Source organism: Gossypium raimondii, chromosome 10 (genome assembly GCF_025698545.1).
Source record: "Gossypium raimondii isolate GPD5lz chromosome 10, ASM2569854v1, whole genome shotgun sequence".
Classification (NCBI taxonomy): Eukaryota; Viridiplantae; Streptophyta; class Magnoliopsida; order Malvales; family Malvaceae; genus Gossypium; species Gossypium raimondii.
Genome location: NC_068574.1, coordinates 9,009,369 through 9,022,048, shown reverse-complemented (window position 1 = coordinate 9,022,048; position 12,680 = coordinate 9,009,369). Strand labels below are relative to the sequence as shown.

The 12,680-nt window shown below is 30.1% G+C and overlaps 1 protein-coding gene across 2 annotated transcripts; it reads left to right on the top strand.

Annotated features, from left to right (window-relative positions):
* The first annotated feature begins 323 nt into the window (after positions 1 to 323).
* Positions 324 to 1,825, top strand: LOC105778064 (uncharacterized). Of its 2 annotated transcripts, XM_012601647.2 has the most exons (3): positions 324 to 813; positions 1,406 to 1,533; positions 1,619 to 1,825. In XM_012601647.2, the coding sequence occupies exons 1-2, from the start codon at positions 394 to 396 to the stop codon at positions 1,502 to 1,504; spliced, it is 519 nt and encodes a 172-aa protein (XP_012457101.1). In that variant the 5' UTR covers positions 324 to 393; the 3' UTR covers positions 1,505 to 1,533; positions 1,619 to 1,825. The 2 variants fall into 2 exon arrangements, with proteins under 2 accessions (XP_012457101.1, XP_012457100.1); XM_012601646.2 differs by having other exon boundaries at positions 1,406 to 1,825.
* The last annotated feature ends 10,855 nt before the right edge of the window (positions 1,826 to 12,680 follow it).

Here is a 12,680-nt window from a genome sequence, read left to right as displayed (position 1 = left end):
TTAGTATACCGAATACTAGCCCATAAATTCAATTATTTAATGAGTATCTTCAGAATTGAGATTACATTTATATAAGAAACTATTAGAAAAACACAACTAAAAAAGGAAAACCTTTAATATGAATTTTGTTATTATTTTTATATCAAAATGATTAATTTAGCAGTCAAATAACATAACTAACCTCTAAAAAGCCAAAGATGCAATGTAATCCCCTGAGTCACCTGTGGTTATTCTTAGGTAATCCCACAATTCTCGTTGGATCTCTTGTTTTATTTTTATCTTTGCATACAAAACTTCATTATCACAAGAAAGGCCGTAGACTCTTTCCTTTGCTCACCTGAATTATTAGATTATACCCTTTGCATCCTTTTGCAGGCCCTTCTCCCTCTTTTAATGGGTTGTGGAATTTCAAGACTCGAAATCATCAAAGAGGGAGACGCCTCGCAGTTATACACTCAATTAAGCCTCGTTCATCGACCCAATGACTGTGCCATTACCCATAGTCGCCTTGTTTCGAAGAAAACGTTACCTAACAAGAGGGAAGAGCATGCAAAGGGAGAGGGTATTCATAATAAGAAGGTGAATCCCGAGGAAAAAGGAATCAAACAAAAGGAAAATGAAGAGGCCTTCATTGATAAACAAGGTTTTGAGGATGATGTATATGATAGAAACGATGACATTTCATACACGCGATCACCAAGTTTTAGGGTATACTGCATTCCATCTCAATCTGACGATGGAAATAATGAATTTGATCATAATCTAGAGGAAATAAAGGACGACCAACAAGTACATGTTGAAAATGACAAGAAGGTATGCATAACCGACTTTTGGTTTTTCTTGAGGGGAGGTTAGACTCTTTCTTCGGGGAAATCTTTGAGGTGTCGTTCACTTGAGAGTCGTCGGATCTCTCAACGAAAGGTATTGTCTTTGCGTTGGGGTTGTGTCCCCAACCTTTGTAGAGAGCCACTATACGGTTCACAGAAGGGCACCTCATGTAATGGAGATACAGCCTGAGGCCCGTACATTATTCATAATTAATATTTACGCAATACTAACACCTCTCCCATGATTTTTACTGATCGTAATTCTACCAATCGAAGTGCCCTTTTCTATGAACCATATGGCAACTCTCTGTGGAGGCTTGGGGACAAAATCCCGACACAGGAACAATAACTTATGTTGAGGGATTTGTTAACTCCCAAGCGGACGACACTTTGAAGACTTCTCTCAAAAAAGAGTTCAATTTCCTCTCAGTAATTTTAAAAATTTCCGAAGTTACCAATCCAATTAGAGTTTATCATGATTCACACTTTCATTCTATAAACCGACGAGCTCTCATAGAATGTATGCATATATTGTTTTTCAAGTTAATAAAGTACTAATATTTGGTTTGTTTAAGCAGAGATCAAGTATAGGACGAGGGAAGACAAATGACAAAGGACAAGAAAAAAAGATTTTCAAGAGCCATATATTTCGAAATATATTCCACTCCTCATGTTAGCAGCATTAAGAAAAATGGCTTTCTTGGTGGTACATGCTAGAACAAATATTCAAAGATGTGTTTTTTTTTCTATCATATAGAACAGGAAAACTGATGTATAAGGTTTCTTCACAGGAACAGAATGGTTGTCCAGGTTAGTTTAGGGAGCAAGGATACAGATACCTAACAGGGGTATGAGAACCATACGGGTATTACCGGGTCACGTAATTTTCAAAGCTACCATGTAACTTGTTAGTCTAGTAGTGGTAGCCTTGCTTCTCAAAACCATACGGGTATTACCTGATCATGTAATTTTCTCTTATACTAGCTTCTATTATTTCATTTAACTTAATTCTATATCTTCAAATTACTTCAGATTTTTGGGGTTGTTTTCCTTTTTAACACACATCTCAAATGGTTACTTATTACCAACTTTTTGTATTTGAAAAACAATACAAATCTAGATAAAATTATTATCGAGATTCAGATTACATTTTATTTTCTTTACTCAAATAATAGGCAAATTAACCTTTATATGTTACAAAAAAATGAAAATTGCTTATTCTATTAAACGATAGCATAGAAAGAAATAATCAAGGTGGAACTAATTTTTTTATTTGAACAAAAGAAATAGAAGTATCGTGGAGGCCCCTGTATTAGGAGTTAGATTGTATTTTGCCCCTTCAACTCAAAAAATGGGCAAATTAGTCCCTCTAAGTTAAATCAAATAGCAAACTGGTCATTCTATTAAAAATTCCATTCATTTTTACAGTTAAGAGTTGACAAGGTTAATGAAGCAACCAGACAGTGACACATGATGTGTCACACGTGCTTGATGCTAACATGTTAATATTTAAAAAAAAATTAAAAATATTTAAAAAAATATTTTTTTATAATTATTTAACAATTGCATCCAAGATGAACTCAGGCATATTGTGGTTCGGATTCATTTGAACATGGACAATCATTTGCCTATGTTGGACATGATTTTCTAAATGATTATAAAAAATAAAATATGCAAAATCTTTTATAAATTACTAACAAATATAATAAATTATTAAAATTTAATGGAGACTATTTAAAAATTATAAAACAACAACATCTGAAATGAACTTGAATAAATGATTGTCCAATCATTACGAGCGTTTCTTAAATAATTAAAAATAATTATACAAAATAGAAAATTATTTAAAAATATTAAGAATTATAAGAAATTATAAATAATTTTAAAACTATATACACATTTAGTATAACAACTCATTTTCGGTGAAATCAACAGTGGTTTCAAGACCACAAATTTGAGTTCGAAAGAAAATTTATTTTAATATTATTTTATGGTTTTCATTATGATAGGAATATCATATAAAAATTTGGTTAAGAAAATTTTACCGATTACATGATTAATTGATAAAGGACCAAATTGCATAAAATGCAAAAGTTTAATTCTAGTAGCTAAAAGGATCAAATAGCTATGAAATTCAAAATTGAAGGTCCTTATATGGAAAATAGACCATTAAGAGGAGTTAGTACATAAGTATGATGATTCATCCATGGAAAATTTGATAAAGAAAATGACTAAATTGGAAAGTTGAAATAATAAAAGATGATAAGTTAATTAAATAATAAAATATCATCTTTTTCATCATCTTTCCCAAATTTTTTTTATGGAAACCCTAGCTAAGAGAAGAGAACTCAAGCAAGCTTATTTGGCTTAACTGGGTAAGCATTCTTATCCCGTTTTTAATGATTTTTATGTTTCCGAGATCGTAATAGCTTAATCTAGCTATCTCGGGATTAATTTGTAAAGTTATCAAAGTAATAAGGTTTTCAATTAATTAATATGCATGAATTATGAAATTTATGGTAGAAAATGAAAGGTTGTTGATAGATAAACAACTTTTGTAAAGTGAATTTTGATGAAATTGTGATTTAGGGACTAAATTGTAAAGATGTAAAATTTATGAAAAATTCTGAATTTTATGAATTAATTGGGCTTCAAATGTTACATGTAAAAATTAGTTAGGCTTGGAATAAGGATTAATTTGTATGAATTTCATTTTCCGAGCTTAAGGACGAAATCGTCATTAATTAAAAGTATATGGGCAAAATAGTAATTTTGTCTAGGATGTGAATTGAATTGAATTAAATTGAATATGAATTGTATTAAATTAAGTTAAATTTATTCATATAGATTCGGATAGACAAAATACGGAGCTAGATCGAGGTAAAGAAAAAGTAATGGATTAGTAGCATACAAAAAGTTCACGAACATTGTCGAGGTAAGTTCGTGTAACTAAATTATGTATATTTATATGTTTGAATTGAATGTTATGTATGTGAATTATGTAATTGTCTTGTAAGAAATTGACTACATATCCGACAAAGCCCGATAAATGTTAAGTCTCGTTTGAATAAATGAAATTTGATGGATACAAGATTTCTCTTATTGGTTGTGGTCCTGCATATGTTGCAGACACGCCATAGCTCGGAAGAGCTTCCCGTTAATAGTCATCTCGAGCTTCCCATTATATGGTTCTTTCCAGCTTCCCATTAATAGCTCTTTGGAGCATCCCGATCAGTTGTGATCCTGCATGTGTTGCGGACACACCGCAACTCTTATGAGTGTCCCGTTACATGGCTCTTCGTCCGCTTCCCAATTAAAGGTTCTTTGTGAGCTTCTTGATTAATGGCTCTCCGAAGCTACCTGATATAGCTCGCTTGAACTTCTCGATATATGGCTATTTGGAGCTTCCCTTTAATGGCTCTTCGGAGTTACCCATTATTGGCTCGCATGAGCTTCCCGATTATGGCTCTTATGAGCTTCCTGTTATAAAACCCGGATAAGCTTCCTGTCACATGGCTCACATGAGATTCCCATTATATGGCTCCAGAGAAGGCTCCCCATTATGTACTTTAATGAGCACTTCCGAATATGAATTGACGAATTACAATTTGTACACTTCAAGTGTACTACTTGTGTATCCATCAATATTTCTAATAAATTCAGCTGGCAAAATTCTGACATGGAATAATCTGAATTTGAAATGAATTATTTTGGAAAGCATATGTATATGAAAATTTTACATGATGAGCTCATCTTTGATTCTTGATATTCATGTGAAGTATGTGACTAACATGTTTCTCAAGATTATATGTGTTTAGGCAAATTGCCAAATTTTCTTTGAATGAATTTTGCATGCTTACTTTAAATATAAATGAATGGTAAGTTAAGTTTATGTTATACGAACTTACTAAGCATAATATGCTTACTCTGTTTATTTTTCCTGTTTTATAGTAATTTGGTAGCTCGTTGGGTTGGAAACTTGGCGGAGATATCATCACACTATCCATCGACTCATCTCGGTATAGTTAGTAAATTAACTTTGGTTATAATGGCATATATAGGATAACTTTACCAATGTTGGCATACACATGCTTTGGTTGTAGTTAGCCATTGGAATGGCTTGTAATGGTCATGTTTTGATATATATGGTATTATCATGTTTGAAGTATGAATTTGGTTATACATATATGCATTTGGTATCTAGGTAAGTATAAGTTTTGGAATGTCATAATAATAAATTGTTTATTGCGGTGCCTAAGAGCACATTGGTTGTATGTGTAATATGACAAGTTTAAGACATGAATTTGGTTTGGTTTAAGTGTTTTGATATGGCTTGAGAATGTGTTAAAGTATTGATATAGGTGGAAGGAAATTTGGGTGAGAAATGTGGCCATTGGAAAGGGCCTATTTTCATCCACACGGGTAGAGACACGGTCGTGTGTCTCAGCCGTGTGTCAGCACATAGGCCTGTGTTCTGGTCGTGTGGCCCCTACACCTACACACGGCCTAGCACACGGGCGTGTGACTTGGCCATGTGAACCAAGTCAAAGAGTTACACGGGTATGGACACGGGCGGGGACACGGCCGTATACCCTATTTCGAATGCCCAGACGGCCTGGGACATAGGCGTGTCACATGGCCGTGTGAGCTACACGGCCTGACCACACGAGTGTGTGTCCTCTGCACCTAGGAAAATTTTGAAATTTCACGAAAAATTCTCTAAGTACCCGGTTTAGTCCCGACTTGATTCTAATGCATGTATTGAGTCTCAAGGGCTCATATAAGGGACTTATGAATAATTTCTAACATGAATGTTAAATAATCTGAAATGTTCGTACTTAATCTATATGTTTCGATAATGTTACGTAACCCTGTTCCGGCGACGAATATGGGTTAGGGTGTTACATATAGAATTTTTAAAGAATTCAAATAGACACATATTGTAAAACCCAAATTCTGCCCGGACCCATTTAGAAGCAACAAACAAAAATGATAATAAACCAAATGAAAAATAAAAGTCCAATAAATTAATGTCCAGTCAATTTACAACAAAACAGGCCCAAATTACCAAACCCAAAACAAGCTTAATAACCTAAAAACTAACCCTATCCCACAATGTTTTCAAGAAACAAAAAAACAAAACCCTAACAGCATCCACTAGCAGCCGCCGCACGCCTCAATGGCAGCCAAGCGCGTCACGCCGCCACGTGTGTCGCCACGTCACTGTACCTGCAAAATAGCCTAGAAGAATCTAAAAGCAAAAAATAGGAGGAAAAACAGTTTGTAAAATATAATTTTTGGGGCTATAAAAACCCCGTTTTTGTATTCTAAATGGACTTACGAATGAATAAAACAGAATAGAAAAAATCAGTACATATCAGTAGATTTTTTAAGGTAGTTTGATTTTTTATTCTTTTCTTTTCTTTTTCTTTCGTTCTTATTTTTTTAGAAGGAAAAACAGAAAATAAATAAAAAGAAAAGGATCGAAAACTTTTGCGAGAGATTCGCCGATTCCGATGAAAATCAGTATTATTTGAGGTTGGGGAGTCGAAAAGCCCAAAAAATGGGCTTTTTTCGATTTTTCTAGCCACCGTGGACGGCGCCGCCTTCGCTGGCGACCTACGGTCGCCACGATGGTCCTGCGACCTAAGCTAGCCGGATTCGGGGGAGTTGAGAGAGAGTTGAGAGGTTTTTTGAAGTTTTTTTTTTAAACAAAGGCTGAAATGAAGATTTAAAAAAAAATTGGCTTAAATAGCAGTATTAAAACGGCGCCGTTTCATTAGGCCCCCCAGACGCCCAAAACAGCGTGGTTTTGGGGGCCAACCCGCGCCTCGACTCGACCCAAGGGAGGGATCCGCGTGTTTTGCTGCAATGGTTTATTTTCATGTTAGGCCCTTCCGCTTTTTTCAATTGTTTTAATTAGGTTTTTTTACTTTTTCAATTGATACTTCAAATTTTATTTCGTTTCTGATTTGGTCCCTTGCAAAACTGTGCGTTTTAAGAGCGTGGGAAAACTTCCCATTTGGTCCTCTGTCCCTTATGCGTGTTTTATTTTAGTCCTATTTTGATTTTATCATTAAATTATTTATAAATCTTACCTTTAGTTTCATTCTGATTGCAATATAGTTCTTTAATCAATTTATTTTATTATTTGACAATTCATTTGTCTAGTATTCTTCATTTTTAAGTTAATATTATTTTTATTTTTAAATTATATTCATTATTTATCTTTTTATATATTTAAGCTTTAACATTTCTTTATTTATTTCTCGTATTTTTTTACTTTGATAATCCTCGAATTTGCTCTTACGTATGTATGTTTCATTCACTTATTTGTTATCTTATTTTTATACTATTATCACCATTATTATTACTATTGTTATTATTATCATTATCATTTTCATCATTTTTTACTGTTTTATTTAATATTTTATTTACCCACTCTCAATTTTAAATCTATCTTATATTAGTTTTTATTTTATCATTATTTTTTATATTGGCTTGTTTATTTTATTTTATTTTGCCATTATTAGTGTTATTTTATTCCATTATTAGTTTATTTGTTTTTTAAATACTTTCAAGGTTTAGACTTATTATTATGGTTATTGTGGTTGTTATTCATTCGTTATTATTTATTTTATTCTTTTGATTGTTAATATTAGCATTAAAATGATGTATGTTATATTATTATCGTTATTGTATGTGCAACGATTTGCTTATTAATACACTCATTGTAATCATTCGATAATTTGATATTTTATTCGCATATCACTTTAACATTGCATTAATTTTCGTCCAAATTCAAAAAAGAAGATTTTTAAAAACAAAGACAATTTTTCGTATTTTTGGAATTCGAGAAGTCGTTCCCTAACTTACGGGGTTTCAATTTTTCAAAAAATCCGAATATACGAACCACTTTTCAAAAAATACATTTTTAAAATAATCTCGGGATTAATAAAGGACCATGTTCTAACTTACGGAATATGGTCTTTTCTAAAACCGAGATAATCAAATATCTTTCAAATAAGTAAATTTTTCGGCATTTATTCTCTTATCGGGAATTTAAGACATTGTGTCCTAATTTACGGGACGTAATTCTCTTTCTTTATTAACGTGAAATGTGCCCCTTTCTTGAAAATTTTTAATATTTTAACAAAGGATCATTTAAATTTTTTTTTTGAGTTTTCAACTTTCGACATTAAGACACTAGTTAATCAACTAGGTACCAATTTTTGGGCGTGACGAGGGTGCTAATCCTTCTTCGCAAGTAACCGACTCCCGAATTCATTTTTCTCAAATTTCGTAGACCAAAATTATTGTTTTAATAAAATCAAAATGTTTTATTAAAATATTAAAACGATCGAATTGTAAGGTGATTCGATCACACCTCAAAAAATGTCGATGGCGACTCCTATTTTTTTTTAAAAAAAAGTCGATTCCCTATTTTTGTTTTCAAAAAAAGTGGTTTCGAAACATATATATACACATATGTATCTTCTTAATCGAGTTGATATTTTTAATTAACCATGTTTATTAGTCATATTTTATTAATTTCTTATAATTCTTAATTTTTTTATAGTTTCTTTTAACTCAAATATATATACAAAAATATATACAATAGTAACCTTTCACAATAACTTTATTATTATTTAATAATTTAATAATTATTTATAAGTTCTTATATTCTTAATCATGGTTTATATGTCAAAAAAACCCTTAAGAAAATGTAAAAAAAATATTCAATTAAGTTTCTGTATTAAATTCGCACCCAATTAAGCCACTGTCGTTAGCTAAACTAATCAATTCAGCCTCACCACGTTGACTGTTAAAATAAATTGATGGACCAATTAGATGGTGACACATGGTAGCATATGGTTTAATCTAACATTTTTTATATAAAAATGATTAAAAATCTTAAAAATTATAAAAAAACAAGAAAAAATTACAAAATATTAAATATTAAAAATGATATAAACTTATTAAAATTATAATAAAAATATAATAAAAATATAAAAACTTGTAAATATTATAAAATAAATAAAACCTAATAAATTAATAAAATTAATAAAATTAATAAAGCTTATTTAAAATATTTAAAATTAAAAAATTATTAGAATTCTTAAAAAATAATTAAAATGTAAACAAAATTATAAAAAAAAATAAAATTCATGTAAACTTATAAACTTAAAAAAATATAATGGCAAAAAAACTTATAAAACTTAAAAAAACCATAAAAACCTGAATTGGACTGGTTAGCCTGAAATCAGTAAGGGTGTCGATCCGAGGAAAGTCATTGAACCAATTGACCAAAGAATTGGGCGGTTGAACCTATTTTTTATTTTTTTAATATTTTTTATCAAACCAAAATTTCATTATCCAACTATTAGCATATGTTAGGATGAAATATTCTGAGCAAGGTTTTCAAAACCAAATCGGCGACCTATCTGGTTCGGTTAGTGGTTTTTCAGTTCGACTAATTCATCTAGTTCAATTAAATAAAAAAATTTAAAAATCGGTTCAACCATCCAGTTCATAGGTCAACCGCTCAAATGGCTTTCTTCAAACAGATACCCTTTCCGATTTCGGTCTAATCGGTCTAACTTACTGATCTTGTCCATTTCAAGTTTTATGATTTTTTTATAAGTTTATATAATTTTAATATATTTTTTTAAAAAAATTTATGATTTTTATAGAATCTTAATATGTTTTTATAAAATTTTAAATGTTTTAAATATGTTTTATTACTTTTATAATTTTTTTATAATTTATTAGAATTTATTAGATTTTTATAATATTTATAAAAAATTATAATTTGTATAAGTATATATCAATTTTCATATTTTTAATATTTAATAATTTTTATATTATTTGATAATTCTTTTATTTTTATAATTTTTTTATTTTTAATAATATTTTATGGAAAAATATTAGATTAAACCAGAAACTGCCACATGTCACCATCTGAATGGTTTGTTAATTTATTTTAATGGTCAACGTGGTCAATGATGGGAACTGTTAACGGAAGAGCTTAATTGATTATTTTAATTAACAACAAGGGCTTAATTGATTTTTTTGCATTTTCTTAAGAGCTTTTTGACAAATAAGCTTTTTTTTAATAATTTTCTATAGTTTTGTATATTTTTTTAACTGTTTGATACTTATTTAAGAAACTATTCCAAAATTAATTGGACGAATGGTTATTTCAAGTTATTTAAATCTAGACAACCAATTCTTCTGATGTTGTTTTTAATTATTTTAATATTTTTATAATTTTTAAATAATTTTATATAATTTTAGTTATTTAAAAACCACATGGGAAATTTTATTTATTTTAAGATTTTTAATTTTTAAATATCTATTTACATGTCATTTATTACGTCAGTATAAGGTACACGTGACATATCATGTACCACTACCTAGTTGTTACGTCAGTCATGTCATTACTTAACATTAGAAATGAATGCAATTTTTAATAGAATTATAACGCCCTCAACCTGACCCGATTCACTAGGTCCGGATCTCGGGTGTTAAATCACATAGTACTTATCAAATTTTTCGAACTGTAGACAGACACTCATTACTTAAAACATTTCTCGTTATCATTTCTTTTAAAGACTTAATATCAATGAAACTAAGGAAAGTATTTTAGAAATAAAAAATTACATCAGACCAATTACATCTCATTACAATACAAACATTTACTAAAGACTGACTCTTAGGGTATGATACTAGAATACACCACTTTTCTACTGTATGCATAATAGTCCACTTCATTGCTACCTTGACGTACTCCTAGCGTAGTCCCTTCGGCGCAGTCTCTTACTACATCACTTGAAACAATAACAAACAATGTAAGTCCAAGAGAACTTAATGAGAGTTAATATAGAATACATTGGCAGATTCTTTTATAATATTAGAATAACATTTGTACGCCAACTACCCTTCTTAACCACTTACTTCTGTTTGGGCGAATACTATCACAGTTTCAGGCTTTGACTTATACTCTTAAACGTATCTGTCGAAACCGTTTTTTGAAAACTTAGTCGTCGACTTTTAAAAATAAAACTGGAGTCGCCACCGATCCTTTATTAAGGTGAGACCGGTCCACCTTAAAAACTATTTTGGTCTGCGAATTTTGAAAACAGGTTCGGGAGTCAGTTACGCACGAGGAAGGGTTAGCACCCTCGTAACGCCCAAAATCGGTACCAAATTGATTATTTGATGTCTTTTGTGTCGAAAGTTAAAAAGATTTTAAAATCAACTCAAATGATGGAATTTGAAAAAGGATAATCAATTGTTCAAGTCATGTACAGAAATCGAGTCCCAATACGTTAGGGTACAATTCCTCATAATGCCCAAACTTTGAATATCACTTTTATTTTATACGAAAATCTTCATTTCGAAAGTAACATGCCACACCCAATACGTTAGGGCACAACAAGTTAAGTTCCCAAAATGATTTTTATGCATTTTGAATAAAAATATTCTCGGTCATTAAGGATTGACAAAGAAAATCGAAACCAATACGTTAGGGCTCAATTTCCTCGAAAATCCCAAACTTCCAAAATGCTTTTATTCAAAAAAAACCTTTAAATCAAGAAAATAACTTTGATGAAAGGTTAAAACCAAAATACATTTTCAAAAAGGGTATGTTGAAGAGTTAATATACAATCTCTGAGATACTATAATTTAAAGCATATATACGTAAATATTTACAAATATATATACAAATACAATATACCATAGAATTTGCAAACATGTGTACGCATATATTTAATGCACATATACAATGATACATAAAAGATGGAAAAAATGCATGAATGTATGAGTATGAAAAATAAATAAAAAATATAAAGATATGCATATGTGTATATATTTACAAAAATAAGAAAAAATGTATAAGTATATATGTACTGGAAATATGAAGATATGTATATGTATATTAAAATACTTATGTATATATGTGCAATAAGTATATAAATAATAGAGTATATAAAATGTTTAAAAGGACTAAAAACAATATAAAATGTATATATATATATCTATTATAAAAAATGTGTATTTTGGATTGTAAAGTATGGGAAGCGTGTGGATTTTAAAATGTGTATGCATATCTATATATACATAAAGATACACATTTGTAAAATAAAGTGAAAAATAATATACATAAAATAGAATAGAAATATACAAATATTTACAGAAGTAGAAAAAAGTTTTGAAAGAAAAAAATAAATAAAAGTATATATACAAAGAACGTGTATGCACAAAATATATGTATGTATTTTAAAAAATCTCTTCAAAAATATATACATTTATACGTATACAAAAAAGCTATGAAAACAAAATAATAATGAAACATGTGCACAATAAGTATATATATTTAAAACATTTTAAAATGTATACATATTAGCATACATATGCGCATGTACATAAGCATAATAATAATAATAGTATATAATATTATAGTAAAAATAATAAAAATAATACTAACAATATTAATTAAATAAGCTAAAAAAATCTAAAATACAAGATTAAAGGTTGAATTGCAAACAAACAAAATTTAAATGCTGATTTCAAAATAAAATGAAAATAAAAAAGACAAGAAGGGAGCAGATTCAAAAGCGCGTAATAGGAGGGGGACCAATCAAGCAATTTACCCAGACCTCCAAAATCTTTGCAGAAGGGACGAATTGAAACGAAAATCAAATATGCGCCCAATTTTAAAACAAATAAAATGATTTAATTGGCATGCGTTGCAAAAGGAGGACCGCGTGCAAATTCCCCAATTAGCGAGCAGCGGATCCTCCCTCGTGGTCGGTCACCGCAGGTCAAGACTTGGGTAAAAGCTAGCCC

Bases quoted from the DNA above. Each gene is read 5' to 3' on its own strand.
- LOC105778064 (XM_012601647.2), top strand. From the start codon at position 394: ATGGGTTGTGGAATTTCAAGACTCGAAATCATCAAAGAGGGAGACGCC. The intron at 814-1,405 runs GTATGCATAACC...TTGTTTAAGCAG, and splicing joins ATGTTGAAAATGACAAGAAG to AGATCAAGTATAGGACGAGG.